General features: G+C 38.0%; 1 protein-coding gene and 1 long non-coding RNA gene across 2 annotated transcripts; one reads left to right on the top strand and one right to left on the bottom strand.

Moving 5' to 3' along the window:
- Positions 1-235: 235 nt before the first annotated feature.
- Positions 236-18,927, top strand: ANXA1 (annexin A1). Its single transcript, XM_040449340.1, has 13 exons — positions 236-423; positions 7,254-7,333; positions 7,427-7,535; positions 8,063-8,157; positions 9,245-9,358; positions 9,785-9,875; positions 11,765-11,844; positions 12,294-12,350; positions 13,941-14,034; positions 14,903-14,998; positions 16,082-16,140; positions 17,560-17,682; positions 18,583-18,927. The coding sequence occupies exons 2-13, from the start codon at positions 7,268-7,270 to the stop codon at positions 18,634-18,636; spliced, it is 1,038 nt and encodes a 345-aa protein (XP_040305274.1). The 5' UTR covers positions 236-423; positions 7,254-7,267; the 3' UTR covers positions 18,637-18,927.
- Positions 12,281-25,847, bottom strand: LOC121013629 (uncharacterized). Its single transcript, XR_005782812.1, has 4 exons — positions 25,739-25,847; positions 25,244-25,509; positions 21,335-21,518; positions 12,281-12,389 (listed from the first exon to the last, which is right to left on the bottom strand). It is a non-coding gene; the product is annotated as an uncharacterized LOC121013629 (long non-coding RNA).
- Between the last annotated feature and the right edge of the window lie 1,222 nt (positions 25,848-27,069).

The raw sequence follows: 27,069 nt of genomic DNA, 5'->3' as shown, positions 1-27,069 counted from the left end.
TGTATACATTTTCCTTTCACAGCCTGTTTAAAAAAAGGATGCCAATTATTAGTATCAGGATTGGGGTAGACAGTACTGCATCCTTGGAAATCGACTGCAGTCTACTTTCTCTGGAAAAAGCAGTGCAAGCTAAAGAGGAAAAAAAAAGTCTGTCTTTCCGTGTTTTTTTTTTTTTTTTTTTCCTCTGTGCAGTCAGCTAGGAGTTGGTTCAGCTGGTAGTTTTGCAAGACTTGTTTCACTTTGTTTCTGGCCGAGGCTGAGCCACGTACTTCAAACAAAGGGCAACCAATTACTAACTTCTGGTTGCTAGGTGTGGTCTCCTTTCAAATTCTATAAAATCAGAAGCACTAGGCTTCACTTCTAGTGTGAAACCTTCAGAGGAGAATCTCTCTCCAGTGCTTTGGAAGAAGGTGAAGAAAAAGGGTAAGTCTTAGTTTTCTTTTTAGTTAGCTTTGACTGTTCTGAAAACTTGTCCCATCGTGATGTTAATTGTTACTGCTTCTCCAGGATTTATGGCTAGCTGCATTTAGTATGTTTTGATAAATCTTTCTGTAAAATCACATTGGGTATTTATATGTCGGAAATCACAAATTGTAATGTTTTCTTTTACATAGTTAAGAGTTTTACAAATATGGGCAGTTTGCTTAATACTGGCTTATTGCACTGTTGGTGAATTACCATAGAAGAAAAAGGGAAGAATGTGTTTTCCTCCTATGAGTTACACATTTCCAAGAGCTGTGTGTGTGTGTGTGTGTGTGTGTGTTACATGGAAATCATGATGGAGGGTGGATACTTGTAGGCAACCAGTACAGAACAGAAGTGCTGGAGGGGAGTTTCAGGAAACTGTTTCAAAATGGCAGGACTATTTCCTCTCCTCTCCTCTCCTCTCCTCTCCTCTCCTCTCCTCTCCTCTCCTCTTTCTTTTTCTTTCTTTCTTTCTTTCTTTCTTTCTTTCTTTCTTTCTTTCTTTCTTTCTCCTTTCTCTCTCTTTCTTTCTCTTTCTTTTCTTCCTTTTCTTTCTTTCTTTCTTTCTTTCTTTCTTTCTTTCTTTCTAAGAATTAAATAGATTCAGACCTCATAGTGATAATTATGCCCTTTGTAATTTACATTGAAATTACGTTATGTTTATTTATGCAGTGTAAATAAGTAAGAGGATCCGCTGATTAATCATTTCATTTAAAGAGGGTGTGGCCACATTCTTATTCCTGGAGTCTCTGTGTCATAGACAGGTTTTTCAAGTGTGGATGTGAAAACTTAAGGGGAAGGAAAGTATTTTCTGGGTGGTGTCAGATAAGTTATTCCTGCAAATGCCAGCTGGGTCCTCTGAAAATTATTTTCCTTAGTAGCAAAAGCACCAAACAAATCCAAGGTAGACTTTTTACTGGTGTTGGATATATTTGCAAAAGTGAGAGAATTCGAATCATCATATATCCAGCTATCGTTTATTACAAGTGCTCCTTTGAGAATTTTTCTTAGTCCATTTTGAATGTTAAATTAAATGCACTGACATCTAACTTTTAATGCTAGCTTGATTAAGAAGGAAGTGCTCTTTCTTGCCCTGTTTATATTTAAAATTCTGCATGGACTTTGAAAAAATAATATTCCCCTCTGGCCGCAGAAATGTATTTTGATAGCTAGAAGGGAAGGCGCATTGCAAAATGATTCAAATGCGGTAAAGCACTGGTTCCCTAATTCAGAAATGGCCGCCTCCCCAGAAGTTCTGTCAACACCCTGGCCCCCAGGCTCAACCACACAAGGCAGATAGCCAACCTTTGATGGATGTTGACAAAATAGTTAATAATAACATTATGGAGTGTTTCGTGCTTATTAAATGCTTCCTCCACCCAAAGAGCTGCAAAGGTTGAGTTTTGTTTATGATGTTAGTTTGCTGAATCGGTTGTTCTTAATCTTCTCTAAACCCTGGAGCTGTTTTTAAAATCAGAGCTAAGCAGCTAAAACAGTGGACCTTGTATTTTTCAGCGATTTTTCGCTGTATTTTTCAAAACAGTTTTTGGAGTAGATGAGTTCATCTTTCTTTAAAACAGGATAAATTTTTATCAGAAAGATCAGAACAGATATAATTTATATAATACCTTCCTTAATTATGCTAATTTTCCCCACCTCCATCCACTTGAGATGAAATTTAAGATAGGCACCTCAGAGCTATTATGCATTGTAGACACTATTTATTCCAACACTCGTATTTTTATAAATGAAGACCCCTGGAGAAGCTAAATGTTTTCTTGAGGCCATATAGTCAGTTAAAGGGGATCCAAATAGGGCTCAGAACTCTTCAGTTCTTATTTTATATCCTATAGCTATGAAGAAACGTTTGTGAAACGTATAGATATGTTTCCTAAATAATTAGCACTGATCCACTACTTTATTCATTCAATAATACTTATTAATATACTAAATACCAGAGATTGGAGGTGCATGATGAATAGTAGACTAGCATTGCCCTCATGGAATATAGACGGGGCATATAGACGGGTACAGAGAAAGTGATAATACAGAATGGTAGGGGCGAGTGTAGGGGGACAGGAGGACATCTTGGAAGAGGCACAGAATTTCACCCAGTTGAGTGTTGAACGCTTGAAAATTTTCTGGAGGATGTGAAGACGTCTATGCTGAGTCCTTTTAGAAGCAACAGTCTGGCAAGGGAAGCGAATACGGAGGAAGAAACAGCATTGCAAGCAAAGGAAACACCCTATCCAAAGGCCGAGAGGCAAAACATTCATGAGAGTACCTTTCACAAAATGGTTCTTCCTGAATGAGTCATGCCTTTGTATAGTCTAATTGGTTCCCTCACACCAGCAGGTAAGGGAAGGTCCCGTGAATATATATATTCAAGGGAAAAACTGAGCACAAGCCAAAGCATTGAAGAATAAACCCCCAAGTGCTAGGGTAAACCTTGCCACAGTCTCCATGGGTTCACTGGTAATGAAGCTGATTCTCGAGTGTGAGCTCTTAAAAATAACATTCCTGTCACTCACTGTCTTTTTGGTTGTAAGTGTAAAACAATTTGCAATACTTTGGAATCAGAAGGCATAGATTTATGTATGACTTGATGTTTGACAGCTTCTGTCTAGAAAACTGCCAGAAAATTACACTGTTTTTCCCAGGTAGAAAATAAGAATGAAGATGCTGTCCTATGCAAGAATTAGTTGCTGCTGGTATCTCTGGATAACTCTGATCATTCTAGATTGTCACCAGGATGCATGAGAGACCATAAAAATCGGCTTCTTCTGTTTACAGATCTTGGAAGTAGCCTTTCATGAGGCCGACCGAGATAGAACTTGCGATTTAAAACAAGAAAGAAACACAAACAAACAAACTTTTGTAATAATTTCAAACCTTCAGAAAAGTTTCAAGAATATCGCACAGAATTACCATTGTACGCAGATCCCACAATTGTTAGTATGTCACATTCGCTTTATCCTCTTCCTCACTCCACCCTGTGTTTTTTTCTGTAACATTTGAGACAACACTACAGATACAATGGCCCTATGCCTCTAAATTACTTCTGTCTCTCTATATTAAAAAAACAAGGACATAACTGTCGTGCCGTTTTTGAGAAATCAGGAAATTAACTTTGATACAAGCCTTAGTGTTTTCAGATTTTGAGCTGGCCTAATTACTAACGTACCATTTCTGGAATATCTTTATCTTATAGTGCTGTAAGCATGGATCCTGTATTCTGCCTAACATCTTGGGCATACTTTTTATGTGTGTTTACCCTCTGTAATTCCTTGCTGAATGAGATGAAGAGAGCTCTCTTATGACACATAAATATACACAAAAATGCTCATCTCTAGAAAGTTACACATTTATGCACAGATAAATGAGATTGGTAGGCAGTGCATGTTCACAAACAGATCATTCACTAGAAGAACTCTGAAATACTGTTAATTTCCATATAGGTCAACCTATGTATAAATGGCCAATTTCATCTTCAAATTAGATGATGTTAAAGACTGAGACAATCTTGGATAATGTGAATCTCGGATAATCTTGGATAATGCTGGTTTCAGAGTTCATTAGTACCCAGATTATATATATATATATATATATATATATAGAGAGAGAGAGAGAGAGAGAGAGAGAGAGAGGCGGGGGGGGAGAGAGAAAGAGAGAGAGAGCACCAAGGTATGTTAATAAAATAATACATACCCTACAAACGTTGCAACTAAAAAAAAAAAGAAAAAAAGAAAATCTTTTGCAGATTCATAGGGTAATTTATTTTTTTAACTCTACAATTCTATTTTCTAGACCAAATTTTTTCTCTGCATAGTAATAATATCTGATATCTATATAACAAGTAAAGATCCTTGTATGCATTATTTATCTAAAGTAAAGCAAGTGTTACCTTCAAAGTATTGAATATGTTTTATCAAGTTACAAAATGCCGGTTTTCATGCAGAGGGTAGTTACAGAAGAGACAGAATGGTTTAGCAATTCAGTTTGGCCAGAATGTTTTTGCTGTGGTATTTGTAAAGTATGTTGCAACTGTTAAAAATTTCTGCTAATACTTGCAGTTGACATTGAGCACTTAACTACTGGTACATGATAAAATATTTTTCCTTTAGGGCAATTTCTTACATCCTGCCAGTATCCCTGTGTCCTTAAGCTAAGAGCTAGTAGAAATTATTTGGCTGGATTGAGATTCCATTTTCCTCAAATTGCTTTTCTGAGACAGTCTACTCAGACTACTTTTCTTTTCTAGACCGTGCTTTTAGACCATCCAAATTATTTCATTTTTTAAAATTATTTTTTAAAAACATTTTTTATTTTTAAGAGAGAGAGACAGAGTGAGAGCGGGGGAGGGGCAAAGAGAGAGAGGGAGACACGGACTCCGAAGCAGGCTCTAGGGTTTGAGCTGTCAGCGCAGAGCTCGACACGGGGCCCAAACCTGCGAACCATGAGATCATGACCTGAGCCGAAGTCAGAGGCTTAAACAACTGAGCCACCCAGGTGTCCCAAGACCATCCAAATTATTTCAGATTATAAGATCTAGGAACTCAGAAGATATGTTACAAAGGTGTCTCCTCTATAAACTCTGTTGTGTCAAATAAATTATTCAGCCCCCTTATTTGTGTTGTTTGGTGTTATGTGAAGAAATCAATGCATTATGTGAGCATTTTTTGAGAAGTGAAAAAAAATGAAGCACAGTGAAGTTTTCATAAAATTTGTGTTGAAGTTCTGGGGTTCATTTTTAAAATTATATTTGACAATGTCCATAGTCTCTGGTCTATTTTGAGGGTTTTTTTCCAATTGAAAAGAGTGGAAATACTGGAATACATATTTCACTGATGGAAAAGTACTGTGCTAAGTGACCAATCATATCACTCATTTTGAGGATTCTACTTTACGAAGGGCATGGCTGAGATTATAAAAATGGAAATTTCAAATACCTGAAATCTTGCCAGAAATTACTAGAAGTTCTGGATGTGCCAATGACATAACTGGAAAATGAATCTGCTTGTGCCAACAGCAATGGCCTCAGATTATGACTGTAACAGGAAGTAAAACCTTGTGCAAAATTGTACATCATGACTTTACCTCAGGAAATAACTTTATATCTATCAGTTGCTGGAGGGGGAAGAGGTTATTTTAAACGGATGCACAAAATATTGGTTCTTCTCACTGATGACAGAACAGTAATGTGAACAATCCCCATGATAATTAAGTGGAGATAGTTTCTGCTTTGGATATGGTTTCTCTCACGTATTTAATCTCATTACTTGAAACTGAGGTTTTTTTTCAGCAGGTATGGATGAAAGATTTCGTCTGAACATGCTGTTAAGGAGTCAGGTTATGGGTTTTACTTCTCACGATTCATTTAGCTTCTGATGAAGAATTTCAAACTACTGAGATTTCCCTTCCAAACTCCTTCAGATGTATTCATGGGCGTAGTCTCCAGAGGGATAAACAAAGCAATATGGAGAGATATGTCAACGTTGCTCACGAACGAGCCCCTCGAAACACATCCCCAGCCCGAAAGGATCACTGAGAGCTTCTTTTGTGGACAAAACAGGGAACACACGAGTTTTTCAACATGCTTCAGGTTTTAAAGATATACGTGGTTGATTAAATAAAAATACTGCAGAACCATGGTAGCAATTAACAAAATTTCAAGACAGAGTTTGTGGAAAGGGGACATCTATGTTGCAGTATCACCCTGATGCTTCCTATGAGAACAAAGAACCTCTTACAAAATCTGGGTTTTTTGTGTGTTGGATGGAAAACCATGAAGGACTAATATTTAGGACAGCTCAGCTAGGAAGAAATGTGAGGGTAGCAATTGCTTCAAATGCTGAAATAATTTTATACCAAGGAATGGAAAAGGAAACAATTATTTGAGGGGGAAATGCCACCTGACTATCTCTTTATCAAGCTCCTTTAGCGTTTTGAGCCTGAATCCACTCGGGCAGATTGTCACAGATTGTTTTACCTTATAAATGTAAATAGAACATTATGCTTTTTCTCCAGCCATTACTTTTCTTTAGGCCCTCACCAATCCTACCCAGATTCTCTAAAGGCCTATTAAATGGTCTCCAATCTTTCATCTTGCCCGTCTCTTAGCCATTCCCTATGATCTAGGATGAGTGATCTTTCTGAAATATAAATGGAATCGTACTGCTCTTTCTAGAAATCCATTCATCTTTTCCCAAAGCGTTGGAGATAATTTAAACCTCTTTGGATTGGGCTTCTGCCAACATTTCTTGCTTTAGTAGCGTCCCAAATATGCCAGCCTTCTCTCTGTTGTGTTCTCTTCAACTTTTCTGTCAGGTTAACCTTGACGCATTCCAAGAGAGGCTCAGATCAGCCAGCATTTAGCTTTTGTGTTTTCCCACAGGAAGCATGCACTAGCTTGAAGCTCTCTGAGGAAAGCATGATGTTTGAATATTTTCTGGACCTTCAGTGCTTGGCATATGGTAGATGGTCTATAAATTTAGAGCAATGAAGTAAATCACCAACCCCACTTGTAGAATCATCTGGCCCCTAAAGGTTAGGACTGAATATGCCAAGAAAGAACCAAGTTTCTGAATGGTGGGTGAGGCTCGGTGTTTCTGTTCAAGGGTCAGACTCTCCTTTTAAAGAGCTTACATCTAGCATTTTATTATGCTCCTAAATGTAATCCTTAAGTAAGGTCAAGACTACTCTATGTCTTATGTATGCAAGAGAGTAGAATGGCATATATGTGCTGTAGGTTTTTGTTTGGTAAAAGCATCTATCTGTTTTCTTTCCAGATACTTCTTTGAAAATGGCAATGGTATCAGAATTCCTCAAACAGGCCTGGTTTATTGAAAATGAAGAGCAGGAATACGTTGTAAGTCAAGTGACAATAAAATAACTTAGTTAAGATTAGAAGAGAAGCTAGTATGAAGGAGTGGACGTTATTCTATGTCTGTCTCATCCACAGAAAACTGTGAAAAGCTCCAAAGGCGGTCCTGGGTCAGCAGTGAGCCCCTATCCTAGCTTCAACCCATCCTCGGATGTTGCCGCCTTGCATAAAGCGATAACAGTCAAAGGTAATCATGTCTCCCCATAACCGCCCCTCCTGGACATTTCAGAATGGCCACTAGAATGGCTATTGAAAACCAGCCATGCGCAGTGGGAAAGGTCTGTTTCATTTTGAAGATTAAAAAAAAAAAAAAAAAGATTTCTTCATCAAAAGAACTTAGGAATTTTCAGCACTTGGGAAATTTGGGTCAAATCAGTAGAATCTCTGTTGCTACGACTGATATTTTTACCAGCTCATTTCCAGCAGAAACTCAATGCTGGAATCAACACCTCTCCTCACATCTAGGGTTTAAATCAGGACCAAGCACTGCAGCTATGAGGGTCGGGAACAGTTTCTCTTTCTTTCTCCTTCAGATGGAGGAAGTGACATCTGAAACGCTTCCCTTTAATGCTGCCTTTATATCTTAGGCTGGTATAATTTCCATTTCTTAGTTTTCTAGAACTTCATTTGGGCCATCTTGGTAATTAATTACTTTGTCAGTTATTGATGATGAAGAAAATTGATTTTAAAAGCCTAGTGGTCTTTTATTTCCAGGTGTGGATGAAGCAACCATCATTGACATTCTGACTAAGAGAAACAATGCGCAACGTCAGCAGATCAAAGCAGCGTATCTCCAGGAGAAAGGAAAGGTAGGTCGAGTGGTACATTTAGATATTTAATTTCAGTTACGTTTATGTATAAACATGGATTTTGAAGCACAATTCACCTATTCTTTTTTCAGTCTCCAACACTATTTTCCCCTTACAACTAAGACGAGGATGACAGTATTTCCTTGCTTGGTTGCAGTGTAATCAATTCTAGCAAATTTTCTGGTTTCAGACATGAGTCGTCTTGGTGCTTTGCAGATGACTTTTATATTGAAGACCAGTCTTTAATTTGAATATAACGAATATCGAGAGTACTCTTGGCAGTAAAGCATATGTTCTGATTGATATGTGTGTTATGTTAAATTTTAAATTGAGTGATTAAATGTCTGAATGTAAAGTTTATACATATAATTCTACTTTAAAAGTAAGTTTTGTATTCTCTATACCAATAATGGGTAATATTTTTAAGGAGTCCAGTTAGAAAATGATATAATACCAGTGCTTGATTGTAATGCTTATTTGAGCAGTGAAAACCTCAAAGGCTGGAAAATTATTAGTACATTATTTTTGAAGTATTCTTACTACTGTTTCTGTTAAAATACAAACTCCTATATTTGAGCCTTGTGATTTTCTTCCTGTGTAAAACATCAAGAGAATACTTAAAGAAGTCCTTTATGAGTTCTCAGTGTAGGGCACCTGGGTGGCTCAGTCAGTTGAGCATCTGACTCTTGATTTCGGCTCAGGTCATGATCTCACTATCGTGAGATTGAGTCCTGCATGGGGCTCCATGCTGAGTGTGTAGCCTGCTTGAAATTCTCTCTCTCTCTCTCTCTCTCTCTCTCTCTCTCTCTCTGTCTCCCTCTGCCCCTCCCCTGATTACACTGTCTCTAAAAGAAAAAGAAAGTTATCAGTGAATTCAGCGAATTTCATTGTAATCACTCTAGATCTAAAAAATGAAGGTAACATTCTAAATGTCATATTTTGTACCTGAATGAAAGGAGCTCTAAAAGGTGGCTGGATTTAGCAATCAGCAGTAAGATTACCTAACAGTCAGGTAACCCACAATGTGGTATTACCCAGCATCAGCATTTACTTATTAGAGGCCCTGATTCTAATCTCTTGGTTATAGCCCCTGGATGAAGCTCTGAAGAAAGCCCTTTCTGGTCACCTCGAGGAAGTTGTTTTGGCTCTGTTAAAGACTCCAGCCCAGTTTGATGCTGAAGAGCTTCGTGCTGCCATGAAGGTAAATGGCCTTATTTAACCAAAACTCCTTTCAAGAGATTGTATAGACCAAGTCCACTTACATGTCTTTTTATATCCTCAGCATCCAGTACAGGGCATGCCCATCAGTGAGAATAAAATGAATGAATGAGTAAATAAATAAATGAATGAATGTTGGACTTAGCAGCTGTATTATGTCCAGTCTTTTCATGATGTCACTGCAATGAATCATACGCCTCACTTTTCACATCTTTGTGCAAAACACTGGCTTTAAATCCATTTTGTTTTTAGAGCAGTATAATAGCGTTTGTTGTAATCGTTAAATATTGTGGATATTTACTACATACCGTGGGAAAGTTACTAACTGTCAGATTCAAACGAATTTTGGGACACAAAAGCTAGCAGATGCTCTTGAATAAGATTTTCCTCCATTTCTTCTTTAATCCAGGGCCTTGGGACTGATGAAGATACTCTGGATGAGATTTTGGTATCAAGAACTAACAAAGAAATCAGAGAGATTAACAGAGTCTATAGAGAAGGTATGTTTTAATGCCCAACAGTCCAAATCGCCTCTCGGAAACTAAATGTGGTATGTGTTTCTCAAAGCTGAATGTGGATATTAATAATGGGGCTTTGGAAATTCTACATATTATAATTTTTCTCCATTGTTCGGCATGTGTCAATGCATGCACACGTTGTTACCAGACAGCACTCGAGTTGCCAGGGTGCTGATGAGGGAGACAGCATCCCACCCCTCATCAACGTTGCACTTTAATAGAAAATGTCCTTCTAGCACAAATGGCCACATGTTACTGTAATGGAAAACTCAATTCATTAGCGCTGAATTTAAAGAATTTCCTAAAAACATTTCTATTTTTCTGAGATTTATGTCCAAAAAATGTCCCATTGTTTTTTATTTTGAAAAGATAACAAGAACAGAAATTTCCAAACAAAATATTCTCCATTTGCCCTTGAAAATGTAGAGTCCAGGGACCCCTGGGTGGCTCAGTCGGTTGAGCATCCGACTTCGGCTCAGGTTATGACCTCACAGCTTGTGGGTTCGAGCCCCACGTGGGGCTCTGTGCTGACAGCTCGGAGCCTGGAGCCTGTTTCAGATTCTGTGCCTCCCTCTCTCTCTGCCCCAACCCACTCGCATTCTGTCTCTGTCTCTCTCAAAAATAAAATAAACATTAAAAAAATTAAAAAAAAAAAAAAGAAAATGTAGAGTCTAGTACTTACAATCCTCTGATGGAAACTTTACCTTTACCATTATGAACTTTAGTCATTATGAACATAAATGAGTCACTTATTCTTTATGTATTTTTGTAACTTACTCTTTATCTCTATTTATAACCATGGGGATGAATGACCAGCCATGGATCATTTTATCTATTCAGTGACACATCTCATTTAAAAGATACACTCAACACTGTAAACAGGGTCGCTATCACCGGGTCCTGGTCAGTGTTGGGAATTTTATTAATTTCTATTTCTAGTTTCCCAAGCCTTCAACGTTTGTTTTCCCATCCTAATATGCGGCACCATAGAGGATCTTTCTGCTTGGTTTCCATACCAAGCACAGGGAATACAATAGCCCTTGCACATGGCAATTTAATAAAGGTATCACAATAAGGAAGGTTTTAACCTCATTTTCTGTGATTCTTATCTCATTATCAGTATTTCTCTTAGATCCATTTATCAGTAATGATAATCAAGAAAGGCATTATTATCAGTTCACTTTTGCTTGATAAAACATAGTTTACAAAGGTATATGTCCATATTTCTCTATTATATACCAAATATAGTGTAATGATGGCTTATTTAACTTCCCTGTCCTCTACTCAATTATAAATTCAGTTAATTTTTGTGTACTAGAGCATTATTTTTGCCTAGTTAATTAAGGGATTTTCTACAACATTTTAAATCTATATCTATATATATAATCAATCTATCTGTATATATATTTACACATGTATGCAAAACTATATCACATATAAGATATTTATAACATTTTAAAGTAAATACATAATCTGTGTTCAAGGAAGTACCTCTAGCTTATGGTTTTAAATACATATTCTAATTCATCCCATTGCTTAAATTTTGGCATATTTTGTTTCAAAATTGATTTTTAATCATGTATACCTATGCAATTTATTCTTGCTAGCAAAAGTTTTATGACCGTAGGGTTTCATCCACTGTATTATCTGAATTGCTTTCATTGCCCTATGGAAATAGCTTTGATGATCTAAGATTTTACTCGCTCTGATTACTCTGTTTTTACTTAAAAAATGATAATATTTGAGATACGTTCCATAAGTCATTGAACATTTGACACTGCAAATTGTAAGCCAGCACAGAGACGTCAGATATTACTACCACCATTATTTGTCACTAGTTTACTGCAAAATATACTTTTCTTATTTCTCAGAACTGAAGAGAGATCTGGCTAAAGATATCACCTCAGACACATCTGGAGATTATCGGAATGCTTTGCTTTCTCTCGCTAAGGTATACTTCAACTAGTTCAGAAAATACCTCCTCCTTTATGAGGAGTCAAGTCTTAGATTTCCTCTCTCTCTCTCTCTCTCTCGAAATAAGCAATTGACTCTCTATTTCTCAAAAAGTGTTATGTACCTGATGTTAAGAGAATTAAGTAAATCATGAGATTACATGCTAGAAAACAACTTACCAGAGGGCACCCGGGGGGCTCAGTTGGTTGGGTGGCTGGCTTCAGCTCAGATCATGGTCTCGCGGTCGGTGTGAGTTCGAGCCCCACATCGGGCTCTGTGCTGACAGCTTGGAGCCTAGAGCTTGCTTCCCATTCTGTGTCTCCCTCACTCTCTGCCCCTCCCCTGCTTGCTCTCTCTCTCTCTCTCTCTCAAAAATAATAAACACTTAAAAAAGTTAAAAAAGAAATAAAATAAAACAACTTACCAGAGAATGGGGATTTTTTTCAGGGTGACCGATCTGAGGATTTTGGCTTGAATGACGACTTGGCTGATACGGACGCCAGGGTAAGCAAGTGCTCACAAATACTTCTGGAGTCGACCTTCCTATGTCAGATAGGTCTTGCGTTAGGTGGGGTTACCACGTGAGGCCTCTACGTGAAAGCAAACTTGAGATCCTTCTAGAGGCCAGTCACCCCTAATGTTCATTCCCTGAGTGATGCACACCCATTTGCACTTGAACAGAGTGAAACACGTGATTTTTATGTTCTTAATAGATTTCATTTCTCACAAAGTGGGAGGGGATTGAAAGAAATTGATTTGTCATTCTTAAGAATTTTTTTGTTGAGAAAACCCTGAATTTTTTCTTATCATGTCTAAGAAAGGGAAAAATAATTTTTAAGTGGAAAGGGTAAGCACATTGAACCGTCTTTTAACAGTGAAGAGTGCAATGAGTTCATACATATAGATGTATGTTTATGTTGTAAAACCATTATAGTAATGATTATAGTTATAAAAATTATAACATTTATATACGTTCAAGTATATTGACATATATAATTTCAGTGAGATTGCTGGTTATTTATACACCAATCCATTGGCAACATTAGAGAAACTGTGCCATTTTAGGGCCTGGAATTTCTGTTAAATACAAAAAAAAAAAAAAGACAACTATTATTTGCATATGCTTTCCCTATGGGATAATATTATGTCTGTAAATTCATTACAGTGAGTTAATAGGATAGAAACTTATCTGTCCATACTCACTCCCTTCACAATACTCGTACATAATCTTGCACATAAAAGGCACTCATTAACTTTTTGGTTGAATAAATGCATACATACCAGATGTTTGTTTGAAAAGTCCAAAATAACTTACATCTACCAGAAGTTCGACCATTTTAATAGAAATCACGCAAGCGTATCAAAGAACAAAAGTTAGCATTTGAATAACTGCCTATAATAAAAAATGATTCTTATTTGCTTGTGACATTTCTGAATTTGCTTTCCATTTTAAGACTATCAGGGCTCTTGGATGTATATTTATGGCAGCTACCTGGATTAATAGCGGCCCAGGAGGATGATGGCAATTAACATTTGAAAGTTAACAGAGCGTGCTTGTGACCGTACGACAAAGATTGTCTTTTCCAGTTACAAAAGAGGAAAATCTGTACTTCACTAAGGTTAAATGGTTTATCTAAGATTACAGGGCAACTAAGTTCCAGAGTCAGAATTTGAATCCAGAAATCTTAATATCAAAATTCAAGTCTAGGTTATGTTTGAATTATTGATTTATTAGTACCATTTGCTGGTAGTTACTCTGAACGATCAAGAGTAAAAAAAAAACCACCCTGTGTTTAGACAGTCCCTTGGAGTTGTCTTGATATAGAGCATAACCTGAAAGCAATTTAATTCAGCAAATACTTATTCTGCAAACACATCTTCAGTCTCTACTGTTTGCAAGGCACAAACATACCGTGGAAGATACTTGACCAAATACGGTCCCTATCTTTATGGAACTTGCACTCTTAGCGTTGCTTACTGTGATTGAATTGGACACAAAGCAGCTGCCTAGAAAATCTTTGAAGAGATCTAACATTCTTGTGCGGGTATCAAGTCGGCAGATAGTCAAATGTTTATGTTTGTGTTTCTTGATAGGCTTTATATGAAGCAGGAGAAAGGAGAAAAGGGACAGATGTGAATGTGTTCATTACCATTCTCACCACCAGAGCATATCCCCATCTTCGCCAAGGTAAATGGGGAAAAAAAAGGTTCCTGAAAATTACTTATGGAAGATTCAGGGTTTTTTGAGGACAAATAAAAGAATGGAAAGATAGAAGCCTTAATTAGTGTCCTTCCCATCCCAAGTGGATGTGGTGCTCCTGACCCCTTATTGCCATTTGTACATTTGCCCAAAGTTGAACGGCCACCATTTTATAGTACTTGAAACACACTTTGTGATTTTGGCAGGTAGAACATTATTTCATTATCTTAACTATTTCTACTCTCTCAAAGTATTTGGAATGGGTGTGACAAAATACACACATACGATAAGTGAAATTACAATGACGAAAAACATTAAAAACTCAGGACTAAGTGAAGAAAAGGGCACAGCGGTGGCCCCCGGGGCCCCCCCCCCCCCACCACAAAGCAACAAGAGTTGGCCTTTGAGCACAAGATTTGACTCTGCACCTTTTCGCAGCCAACGCAAAGGGGAAGTCCTAATGATGATCGAAAGTTCATTATCTTATAATAGCACACTGATTTCTAATGATAAAAATAAGAGACATTTAGTACACAGATCTCTATAGAAGGGGAGATCCATTTGGTATGGCACTTGGCTCTGATGTAGTAAGTATCACGGTTGTCAATCACACGCCAGCTCTAATAAATGTCAACACTTGCAAAGCTTTCCCAAAAATATACAGGAGCACCAAAATAGCCATGAGAGTTACGTTCCTAGGAGAAGATGAAGTATCCAAAATATGCTCAGTTGAATAATTCGCTTTAAAATATGTGTTTTGAAATTCAGTCAAGGAATGCTTTGAGTCGCCCTGCTTTTGCTAGTTTCCCCAAAATAGGATGCCTTGTACATCTCTTAGTTTAAACTTCATATTCAGTGTTTCAGAAGTACGCCAAGTACAGTAAGCACGACATGAACAAAGTTCTGGACCTGGAAATGAAAGGGGACATCGAGAAATGCCTCACAGCTATTGGTATGTGGTCCTGCAGCAGGGAGGGTTTTCTAACCTGAAATGGTCAATGCTGTCCCATAATTTAAAAAAAAAATAGCTGATATAATAAACTTATATTTCATATAGAGGCAACATGTAAGATAATGGCAATGAATGTTTAGCTAAAGGCATATAATGGCCTTAATAATAAAAGATATTATTCCTTTTATCAAAAAGATGGGCAGGTGGGAAATAACTTTCTGAGCATTTAGTGATGCACCAGGCAGGGCATACCTCTGAGGAAAGTCAGAGTGGTCAGTCATTAAGAGCATGAGATTGGGTTTAGATAAATGCAGATTCAAATCCTGGTCTGCCACTTGCTGATTGACTCATCTTAGTCATAGCCAGAGGGATTAATTCTGTAGGTCTGCAGAGACTTCTGAAAAGGCCTTCAGAAGAAAAAGGCTTTAAAGGTCTCCTGTGCTATCCTGATTACCTGGGAACGTATGTTCTAAAGCAGTGCTTCTCAAACCTTGACGCACTCATGAATCCCCCCGAAAATCTTGTTGAGTGCAGATTCTGATTCAGTAGGTCTGTAGTGGGGCCCTGGGATTCTGCATTTCTAACAAGCTCCCAGGTGATGCCAATACCTTTGGTCTACAGATTCCACGTTGAGTAGCAAGGTAGAGAATATCACTCATGGACGCATGTGTTAGTGTTTTATCAGGCAGTTGCCTTATGTTGAAAGCAAGCCCCATTTCACTTGAAAAAAATTCTTTTTATGACATGAGAAAAGTATTGACCGTGTGCCCACATGGCCTTTAACACCTACTGGTTTCCGCATTTCCAAGAAGAGTATACTCCGGATAGCATGAACCGGAGTTGGTACTGGATGGATTTAAGATACAGGAGGAGATAGGCGACATTGTTGGGGGGAAAGATTACTCAGAACGCCATCAAGGGAACAGTTTCTTACAGGCCAAATATCCGTTATGAGGTGGGGGGATGAGGAACAGAAGTGTAGAATAGAATCTTGCTGGTGAAACTGTATTCCTTATGTTTCCTTCATACGTGTCTTTCTTGTCATGTGGTAAATATGTCAACTTAAGTGTGCCTGTCTTGCAGTGAAGTGTGCCACAAGCAAACCGATGTTCTTTGCTGAGAAGCTTCATCATGCCATGAAGGTAACGTTGTGTGTATGTGCTTTGCTTAGGGGTAAAATTATTGTTTGTGGGGAGAACAACAGAAAACTTCATATCATCTGCAAGCCATGCTTATTTTAATATCTCCCTCCTAAAAAGAATCATTGTTCCATCTAGTGCAAAAGGCAATACCCTTCCTTAGTAGCATAAAATTCGGTCAGATTTGTTGTATTTTTTTACGGGTGAGGTAGTAAGGTGAGGTTGTCGGTAATTGGTGGCTTACTCGTGATTTGTACAAAACCTGAGTCAGCGGAGAAAGGTTACTTTTTCTCTTAAGATGTGATTTTAGTAACCTACTTCCGCTGAGGTTGTGGGTTTTACGATTTCCTCCTTTCTATGTTTCACTTTCCTTTTTGTTTATATTGTTATTCTGGCATCCATGCCCTGGATTCATATTTCATTCTAAGATTTTAAAACGTCATTTTAAAGTGACACAAGTGGAAGGTGTTATTAAGATACATTTGCAATAAATACCACTTCAGCCACTTCACTTGAACTTCATTCTCTAGCATGCATCGTCTTGTACAGGATGCCACCTGTATACATGTATTGTGAAAAGTCGTCCTTCTTTTTTCCTTTGCACTCCAAAATAGAGAAGTCCCCAGAGAGAGAGAGAGAGAGAGAGAGAGAGAGAGAGATCTAACTATTCAATTCATAGGAAAGAGTCCCTCTGAAATGATACACATTGTCCACTATGTGGTTCGCAATACAGTCCCAGACCTCGTGCCTGCTGCCACCTAAGGGGATGGTTATCTAGCTGGGTGAGGATGAACGCCTAGCACTGAATAAGAGCAGGAGAAATCAGTGTAGACTTGCCGTCTGATAAACTAAGACCTGATATTTGAATAGGGATTAGCCAGAGGACAGTGGTGGTGGAAGGAATGGAGGGATGAAGCAAGGTTGGTCCAGGAGGAGGACTCTGGATGACACTTTGAAGATGATAAATACAAGGAGCGTGAGAGTACATAGTGGAAGAAGAGGTTGTGGGACTAGGCAGACATTGTGAACCCAGACAAAATGTTTGGTTTTCATCCTAAACGCAACCCCAAGACCACTGAGGGTTTTAAATAGATGAATTCGACCATCAGATTAGCAAATTAGAAGGTTCATGTTATTTGTAATTTTTGGAGCGTTTGGACAAAAGAAAGACTGATGATGGAGGACCAATCAAGCGGTGGTAAAAGCTTACACCTGCTGATGCAACAGTTGGATCCCTGTCATTTTATTTCTTACCTGTGTCAAGTGCATGGGTGTCTGTGTGTGTGTGTGTGTGTGTGTGTGTGTGTGTGTGTGGATGTGTGTTTTAATGAGTGAACAAAAGAGCTTCACATTCAAACCCATATCCTGCTTTACTAAGAGTATGCTCTGACTATGACATTTACCATCATTTGTTTTAAACAGGGTGCTGGGACTCGTCATAAGGCACTGATCAGAATTATGGTCTCCCGTTCTGAAATCGACATGAATGATATCAAAGCATGCTATCAGAAGTTGTATGGTGTCTCCCTCTGCCAAGCCATCCTGGTATGTTGTGGTTTTCATAATGCTCCCTGCCCACCCCTGCAAACGGCAGTCTTTTTTGCAACTTCTTCAAAGAGAAAAGCTGACTTACATATTTGTAGATTGTATGCATAAGATTAATTTGTTATTTTAGGATATGTAATTTATTGAACTTTCCCTGGACTTGTGAATTCTATACTGAAAAACCACACACAATTTCCAGCAGTCATGGAAACATTTAGTTTCGCATGTATAAATTTAGCAAACAAAACATTTTAGTAGAGAGATATAATGAGTATTTTGCAATGACTATTGATTAGAGATTAGAAACTTACTATTGTAAGTTTTTCCTTAATTTTGTTAATATAAAATGTATAACATGCAAGTTTAAATTTTCATTATAATGTTAAAAGTAAAAAAGAAACACAAGTCAAAGGTTTTAAACTTCTTGAAAGATTGAAAGATAGTTGACAGTTTAAAGTTAAGTTGTCACTTACACTGGATAACTAAATCTACCAAGAAAAAGTGAGAAAATCACAGGTTTATCACTTTCTCTCTGGTGAGTGAGTCACATAGTCCTTCTTTACTGTGATACGACATTATATTGTGTTAAGTTACCCAGTTCTGTGTGGTATTTCATTCTTGGGAAATAATGGCTCTAATATATAACATAGTCAATATATCTGAATCTTGAAAGCTATTGCTTTTTATACAATAATTGATTAACAAATATCAGTTATCTGCTATATTAATTATATGACTTAAGTAAATGATATTTTTATCAAAGATCCTAGAGTTCACATACTATGATATACGTTCTATAACTGTTAATCTACAAATATGTAATTCTTCTATGATTAAAAATATTTTACATTGATTGTGGTTTCAGGTAGCATTAAGTATACTCTATTTCTTCATCAACAGGATGAAACCAAGGGAGATTATGAAAAAATCCTGGTGGCTCTCTGCGGAGACTAACATTCCTTTGATGACCACAAGCTTCTTGATCAGAAGACTTTTTCATCATATCTTTTCATTCCATATCATGCACTTAAATAGTAAAGTTTTCTCAGCAGGATTATAGTCTAGCTAAATGCTTTTTGAAAAATATGGCCTATAAACCATTTTTATATCACAACTCCATATGATAGAGTAGCTTTTTTAAACTCTATTTATCCCAAACTATAAAACCTCATAAACAGGTTGTTCTAGTAACATTACCTGAGAAAGATGTTTGTGCAGCAGAAAATAAAATGATTCTGCAAGACAGCTGTGTGTCATTGGTTCTTCTATTCTGATTCTGTGTGTGTGTGTGTGTGTGTGTGTGTGTGTGTAATGCAGTGGTTTTATTTGGTACCAAGGGAAAGGAGCTTGAATCCTAAATTATAATCATTTAATGAAATAGATTTTGCATATCAAACTTAAGAAAATAGTCAGAGTTGGAAAATGGACTCCTTGCATTTTATCATCTGGGTACAGAAAATGGAGAGCATGTCTGTATAATAATGGATTTATTGCATCAGTATTGTAACAATTGAACATTCAGCTGTGTTTCACGAACCAGTGTGAAGATGAACCAGGAGCAGCAATTAAAATGTGTCTCTCTATTAAAATGCACATTGCATGTTGAGTTTTCAAAGTAACTGTGAAACTGTTTCCAGAGTGGCCGTACCATTTTACTTTTCCATAATGAACGTATGACCGTCTGCTTTCTCCATAACCTTGCCAGCATTTGTTACTGTCACTATTTTGTATTTGGACAGTTTGTTTTTTATTGTTGAGTTTGAGAATTCTTTATATGCTCTGGATAGTAGTCCTTTGTCCAATATGCAGTTTGCAAATACTTCCTCTCAGTCTGCAGCTTGTATTTTTATCCTCTTACCAGGTCTCTCTCAGAACAAACACTTTAAATTTTAATGTGGTTCCATGTTTCAGTTTTTTCTTTCATTGATTGTGCATTTGGTATCACTTCTACAGACTTTTTACTAACCCGAGTTCCTGAAAATTCCTCTTCTGTTTTTTCCTAAAGGAAGTTTTATAGTTTTCCATTTAACATTTAAATTTTGTGATCTGTTTTGAACAAATTTTTGTGTAAAGTGTGAAACTTAGGTCAAAGCTCTTTCTCTCTTTTTTTGTTTGCTTTTTTTTTTTTTTTTGCTTGTGGATATCCAATGGCTCCCCCACCCCATTTGTTGAAAAGGCTATCTTTCATCTATTGAATTGTTTTTGCACTTTTGTAAAAGAAATCAGTTATTTTCCTCTGAAAGTATTCATACCACATAGGTGGCAATCTAATCTAATCTAAACTAATCTATCTAATTTAATTTATCACCATCAAAAGAATCAAGTTGGGTATTTTGGTTTCTGACCATTCTAGCTGCATTCACCTGATTGCAGCTTTATTTGCCTTGACCTCTACCCTTCACTTTCTTCCACTTATATCTGGTCCCATGCATCCTATGGAACAGTCGTGATGGCTTGAGTCCTGATATATCAGCCAAAGGAGGCTGGCAGAAATGCCTATTACAGTCTCTGGATTTTTTAGTTCTTTTGCTATTACATAAGATACCACCCTGGTGTGTTTCCTTGGGAAGGACAAGTACCTGAGTGGGAAATTAGAGGTGGAAAAGGACTATAGTCTCCTGCTCCATTAGTTTTTCCAGGGCCCCTTGGGTGACTCAGTTGGTTGAGCATCCGACTTTGGCTCATGTCATGATCTCACAGTCTGTGAGTTCAAGCCCCACGTCAGGCTCCGTGCTGACAGGTCAGAGCCTACAGCCTGCTTCAGATTCTGTGTCTCCCTCTCTCTCTCTGCCCCTCCCCTGCCCATGCTCTCTCTTTGTATCAAACATAAATAAATGTTTAAAAAATGTTTTAAAAAAGAAATTACTTTTTCCATGTGGATGAGATATTCTTCTTGGTAAACTGTGGTATAGGGTAAGCCTTGGACAATATTATCCATAAAATGGTTAAATTCTAGGAAAAATCCCCATTCCCTCCATTTGCCTTTCTAACTCACACTAAGGTTTTAGCTCTGTGTCAAGACAACAGTTCTTCCAAAACATCTTCCTGGACACTCAAAATCTTGGTCAGGGCCCCCACCTCAGTGTTCCCTGAATACCATATCACAATTGCCTGTTCAGTTTTTTTCCCTTCTCTAGGTTTTGTAAGGATACGGGCTATGTTTGTTTCATTCCCTTCTGTGTTTCTAGTACCCTACCTAGTCCCTAGAAGATAAAATACACTTACATTTTTAAATATGCAAATAAGTCAACAAACACATAAAACACGTAGCCAGCATTTTCCATTTGCCAAAAAACTGTCTATTACTCCTTTTGGCTGATGCATGAATTCTTATATGCCTATGGTGATTTTGTTAACACACACAGACATACACAGAATTCTCATTGATTTGGGCATGGAGGAGTAGAAACCATAAATTATCAATGATAAATTTCTCAAACAAAATAGTGATAATAGTTTCAACAACATGCATAAACGCAGGAACAATACAAAAGGGAGAATATTTAACAAATCCATCGAGGCTCAACACACATATGCTCTACATACTTCATCTGTGGCTAAATGTCTGCTAAGGTAGCTGCTTCTATATTAGTTTTATTTACCTGCATTTTTTCTTTATCATTAAATAAGAATACCCATTGCAGTGACTCACCTCTGCTCTCTATCCTGTGTGGCACCTCAACGGACACCTCTGTCACCAGAATGCTGAGGTCAAGTGATTTGAGCATGACTCCTTTTTGACTTTCTTTCTTCCTCTTTTGTTCGTGTTCCTACAGGCCTCACATGGAATGCACAGGGATAGTTTCTATGTATATATCAATTAATTTTGTGGTCCTCTGTAATTCACAGAAAAAGATGAGTAACAATGGCTAAATAGATTTTTTTTTTCTGCAAGAAACCCCAGGGAAGACCACTGCTTACAATGAAGCTAAATGATTTCAGAAATGTGATCATTTGGCATTTCCCTTATATTGATTATCTCATGGCTTCAAAGTGACTGCCAGAGATCCAGACAACATGTCTGGGTTCATCATGTTGGGAACTACTCACATTCCCTAAAAATCCTTTTCCTTAAAAAATGAAGCTGGATGATTATTTATGTTTGTGCTTATATGAAGCAATAGGCATCTCTAAGTTTAAATGTCAGGAGAGTTTAAATGTCATCTCTAAGTTTAAATGTCAGGTCTTTGGTTGCAAGCAAGAGAAACTGACTGGCTAACTCATAAAAGAGGGATTTAGAAACAGACAAGAGTGTGTTGGAGTAAGGGACTGAGAATGGGTAGAAGATTGGGAGTCCAGCTTTAGAATCAGGCAAGAACCTTGGGAGCTTTGAAGGGATGAGAAACAGGAGAAGGAAAGTAAGACAATCTTCTTATTGCTTCTCTACCCTCCTGGTTTTGCTGTCACCAAGACCTCTGCAGGGAATCACTGCTAGTCCTCTCTCTTCCCGACTTGGCAGTTCTGGTTAGAGGAACCTCCTACAATGGTAGCTCACTGGCGCTAGACAAATAAGGGCTGGCCAGGCATCCCTCTCTTTAGATGATAATCCTAGCATCTCTCCAAGTAGACTAGATTGAGCTTCCTTACAGCATGGTGGCCTCAGGGAAGCCAGCCCTCTGACACAGCAATTCAGGGCTCCTACATCCGCCTCCTACACCCTGGCCTCAGAAGTCACACATTTTTGTTGAGCAAGTCACAAGCCTGCTCACATTCAAGGGGAGGAGGGGAGTTACATTTCATCTTTTAAAGGGAGAGTAGCAGGGTCCTAAATGATTTGAGGAAGAAGGGCAGATTCTGTGACAGCCATTTTTGTAAAGCGATGATATGCCATGTGTAGGACAATAGCCTGTCATTACATTCCGTGTACCATTGCCTACGATATCTTCCACGGAGTGGCTACGCAAGTTCACATGCTGGCATTGCTTTGAAAAAGTCATGAGTTTCCTATACCGGTTACTGTGATACAGGAATTAGATTGCCATCTCGGGAAGCATTTTGGTGGGGGTGCTGACAAGGTATGTTCAGTTTACTGGCATAACTACTTTAAAGTTCAAAAGACCACACGTAGTAAATGAGGGTTGGGATACATTATGTTTTTTTTTTTTCTTTGTGAAAATCATAGAATGTTGCTAGCAGAGAAAAATGGAGACAAAAAGACATCTGTGGATATTTGCAAAGGACTCATCATCACCTGGGAGCAGAGTGGTGCAGAGGGCAGTGACTTGGGAGCCAGGACGACTGGAGTTCTCACCAAACCTTTACCACTCATTAATTGACTCTGGGGAAAATAGTTACTTTATTTTTAAGTTTATTTATTTATTTTTGAGAGAGAGAGAGAGAGACAGCACAAGTGGGGCAGGGGCAGAGAGAGGAGAGAGAATCCCAAGCAGGAATTCTGACAGCACAGAGCGCGATGTGGGGCTCAGACCCACAAAGCCGTGAAATCGTGACCTGAGCTGAAGTCAAGAGTTGGGCACTTCACTGACCGAGACACCCAGACACTCTGATAATTACCTTTTCTAAGTTATAGTTTTTCATCAGTAAGATATAACATTAAACCACCCGAGAGAACGTGAAAAAAAAAATCGGTGCCTCCAAACGCTAAGAGGATCAGTAACGATAGGCCAAATAGTCAATATAATTGAATGGATTTTTATTTTCCATCCTTCTCTTGCTAGGATATGAACCTTGTGGTGATTAAATTGGACGAAAGTCATTCTTAGCTCCAAACTGAAACGACTTAAAAAAAAAAATTGAACGGTCTGAAAAGAAATCCTTGTACTGGAGTTTGTGTATCTCCTTCAGGCTGAGCCAGAAATACAGGAAAAGAAAGAGCTTGCTCGTGTCTGGAAACCTAAAGTGCAGTCATGTGGAAATGACACTTTCCTTACCTTTACCAGTAGAAACTTGGATATTGACTCAGCAACCAAAGTGACCTACCTTCCAAATCCTTTCTTTAGCGTTGAGTAAACGATGTGTTCTCTTGCAATTATCACCTCTGTTTACTTTTTGACTCAAAACTCAGCGTCTTTACAACCATAATTAAGAATTAGTCAGGCTGCTTGACAGAAACCCCAGCCCTACCACTCACTGACTGTGGGGCTTGGCCAAGTTTCTTCCTTTCTCTGTGCCTCAGTTGACTCATCTATAAAATGAGGGTATTAACGGTTGTGATGGAAATTAAATGAAATCATCAGCTTCTAGCACCAATAAAAAAAACCTCAGGAAATATTAATATATACTCCCTTCTGCTTCTAGGATGGGCTAGCAATTTATTGTTGCCAATAAAACCTTCCATTATTATGGTTGTGTGTTATAATATGCCCTATACTATCAGAAATATCAGGCCACTCCTAGCTACTGCAAAGATAAATGGAATGAGATTTCTTGCATGTAGTAAACTAAGTTGTGGATTATATTCTTTATATTCTTGTCTCAGCATAGATTATGACATTCAATGGTGTCAGCCTTTTAAGTATGGAAGGTTTACTTACTGACTATCTTTTTCTGTGAATACGGAAGCACAAATGGATCCAAGGCAAAAGTAGGAAGTTATCTGTGAAAAGGAACAGAGTAGGATGCAAAAAATAGATCTGAAAGAAAAGGAAGTGAATGTGACTTGAGTATATCTGCACATCAAGAATTTCACTGTGTGTGTGTGTGTGTGTGTGTGTGTGTGTGTGTGTGTGTTTCTGTGTGTGTGTGTTGGGTCCTACCACAGGAATCCACAAAAATTCAATTTTAGTCAAATTTAGGCTGAATCATCTACCACACAACCCATCTGGAAAGAAGGCTGTTTTGTTTTGGCCTGTCGAATGGAAATGGTCTCTTGCTTCTAACTGGAAACAGTTATTGTCATTCCATTTTCATGATTGCAGACGCTGGCAAGTTTGTGTGTCAGAATGCAAACCAATTATTCATTTCAAACGTCTCGACTTTTGTACTTTACCTAGCCTTAGCCTGTGCATTTGCTTTTTAAATCCTCCACATTCAGTCCTCTACTTTAGTCCTTCTGAATCTATTACCACAGATGTAAAACATCAGAGAAGCACACACAGAACTTCTCCAGATAGGCCTAGAAACACCAACTGCTGTAATACTTTTCAAAAAGAAAAGAAGGAAAATACCTGAATAGTTTATGTCTAATGCGATAAAAAAAAAACCAAAAAAAAAACAACGAAGGCACAGCATAATATGAAGATGCAGAGAAAACACAGCCAAGCGTGGTGGCATGGCAAAATAAAAATGTGAGGGTCCTTGTCCAAAAGTTAAGAATTTCAAGATGGCAGAAGCAGACCCTTAAACCGAACGTGGGCTCTTCCGAATGGGCAACTTCTAAACTGAGGCAACGGCACTGGTGTGTGCCCATCAAGCTGACCTGAATGTAACCCTTTTATGCTGTCTAAAAACAATCTGTGAGGGTACAAACCCTCATACTCAGGTGAAGGAGGGGATACATGAACTTTTAGTACCATCTGGTGTGAATTTTAGTCTGATTTGATCATCTTTTAGATACTCCCCTACTTGTCCAGAAAAAAAAAAAAAAAAAAAAAAGGCTTACTTTCTGTTTTGCTTCCATTTATTCCACTGGCTACTCTCCAAGATGTTTTGGAGTGTGCTTGGCGGAAGGGTGTCATTGCAGAGGGAAAGGCTGAGGTGTTTGGCTCAGCGTCCCCTGGCCCTTCTGTTTGCTGGCTAACATCTCTTGACATTGGAGGTGAACGTGGGGTATGAGAGACTGGCCATTTGTTCCCAGAGGCAAAGGCCTTATCAGATTTTAAACAAGATGGAATTCAAAGATAATTGTTTCTTCCAGGGTTTGGGAACCTGGGGGAAAGAACAGGTTAACCAAAGCCAAAATACGTACTTGTACATTTACTCTACATCTTAGCTGTGATTCACGTGAATTTAGGACCTAGTCATGGATGATAGTTTTTCTAAGATTAAAAAAATTTACAAGTAAATATTGATATTTTGTTTGGGGTGAGTTTTATATCTTTTTCTTAAAGCAAAATATCAAAAAATCTCCACTTTCATATAAAATCACAAATCTTACTTCTTATTCACAGGGGCCCTGCAGTAAAATCACTTGTTGAATGAAGTGGGTTTTTTTTTTGCCAATGGACACTGTCGGTCCATTTTGTCTCCTTGTTCCTTTGTGTTTTTATGAATTCTGTGGAACAGATAAATAAATGCATCTCATAGGGAAACATTTATACCTCATGAGACTCATTATTGCTTGTTATTTTAAATCTCTCCCTTTACTGGTTCTTTCTCAGCTTCATGTAAAAGATTCAAGAATTTTCCACTTTCAAATACAGAACAAAATAAACACAAAAAATAGTGTCTGGTTCAGGATATGCCCCTGGCGTCTGGCGTCATTGTAAACAGAAGCTAAACACTTTAATTAATTCATGGGCTAATCCTCACAGGGTCTGTTTAGTGAAAAATTACATCAAGATGGACTGAGGGGAGGAACTTCTGATCCACCAGGCTCTTTCCCAAACCATCCTGGTTTTGTGATTCTTTCTCAGAGGTCTATCCACGGAGGAGTTAGATGTCCCCTTCATCTCCGATCAAAGGTCACAACCAGTGCTATCTGGAGTGCAAAGGCTGTATAACTAACCCGTTTTGTCATAACTCCTCACATTATGCGGGGAGGCCAATGACAAATACGCTCAAAGATAGGAAAGAATCCCACAACTTTTCTAAAATAAAATGCTGGCAAAACAGTAGAAACGGCAAAATTATTTTAAATGAAAAACAAATGCCATTAAATATAGTAAGAATTGTTATGCACTGTCCTAATGTTCCTTTAGGTATTTTTTTTTGCATTAGCCAATTATCCTCAAAAATGAAGAGGATGCTAGAATGAAGAATGCTAAAAGACAAAATGAAGAAATTGTCTACTTGTTGGGGAGGTGCATGTTTTCTGACAGAAGGCACAGAACTGGACTTTAAATCTTTTAGGCCTGATCCTCATATTGTCTAAAAAGCTTGTAAGTAAGTCTCTAGGAGTTGTGGAGGGTGTAGTTGTCATGCAAATAGGCACATCACTAGGTTGTGTTTTTAACAACTTGGCTTCAACATTTCCGTGGTTTTCCTAAGAGAATCTGCTTTTTAAGTGCTAACAGAGCATCAATACTATTTTCAGGTAAGTATTAGCTATAGGACTTGACAATATAACTTCTATATCGATTCCAAACGTGCAAACTCAAATTTTTTAATGTTTATTTATTTTTGAGAGGGGCAGGGAGCGGCAGAGAGAGAAGGAGACACAGAACCTGAAGCAGGCTCCAGGCTCTGAGCTGTCAGCACAGTCTGATGTGGGGCTCGAACCCACGAATTGTGAGATCATGACCTGAGCCTACTCCACCTACTGGACGT

This window comes from Herpailurus yagouaroundi, unplaced genomic scaffold (assembly GCF_014898765.1).
Source record: "Herpailurus yagouaroundi ecotype Mexico unplaced genomic scaffold, PumYag 199, whole genome shotgun sequence".
NCBI classification, from domain to species: Eukaryota; Metazoa; Chordata; class Mammalia; order Carnivora; family Felidae; genus Herpailurus; species Herpailurus yagouaroundi.
This window is presented reverse-complemented; position numbering and strand designations above follow the sequence as displayed.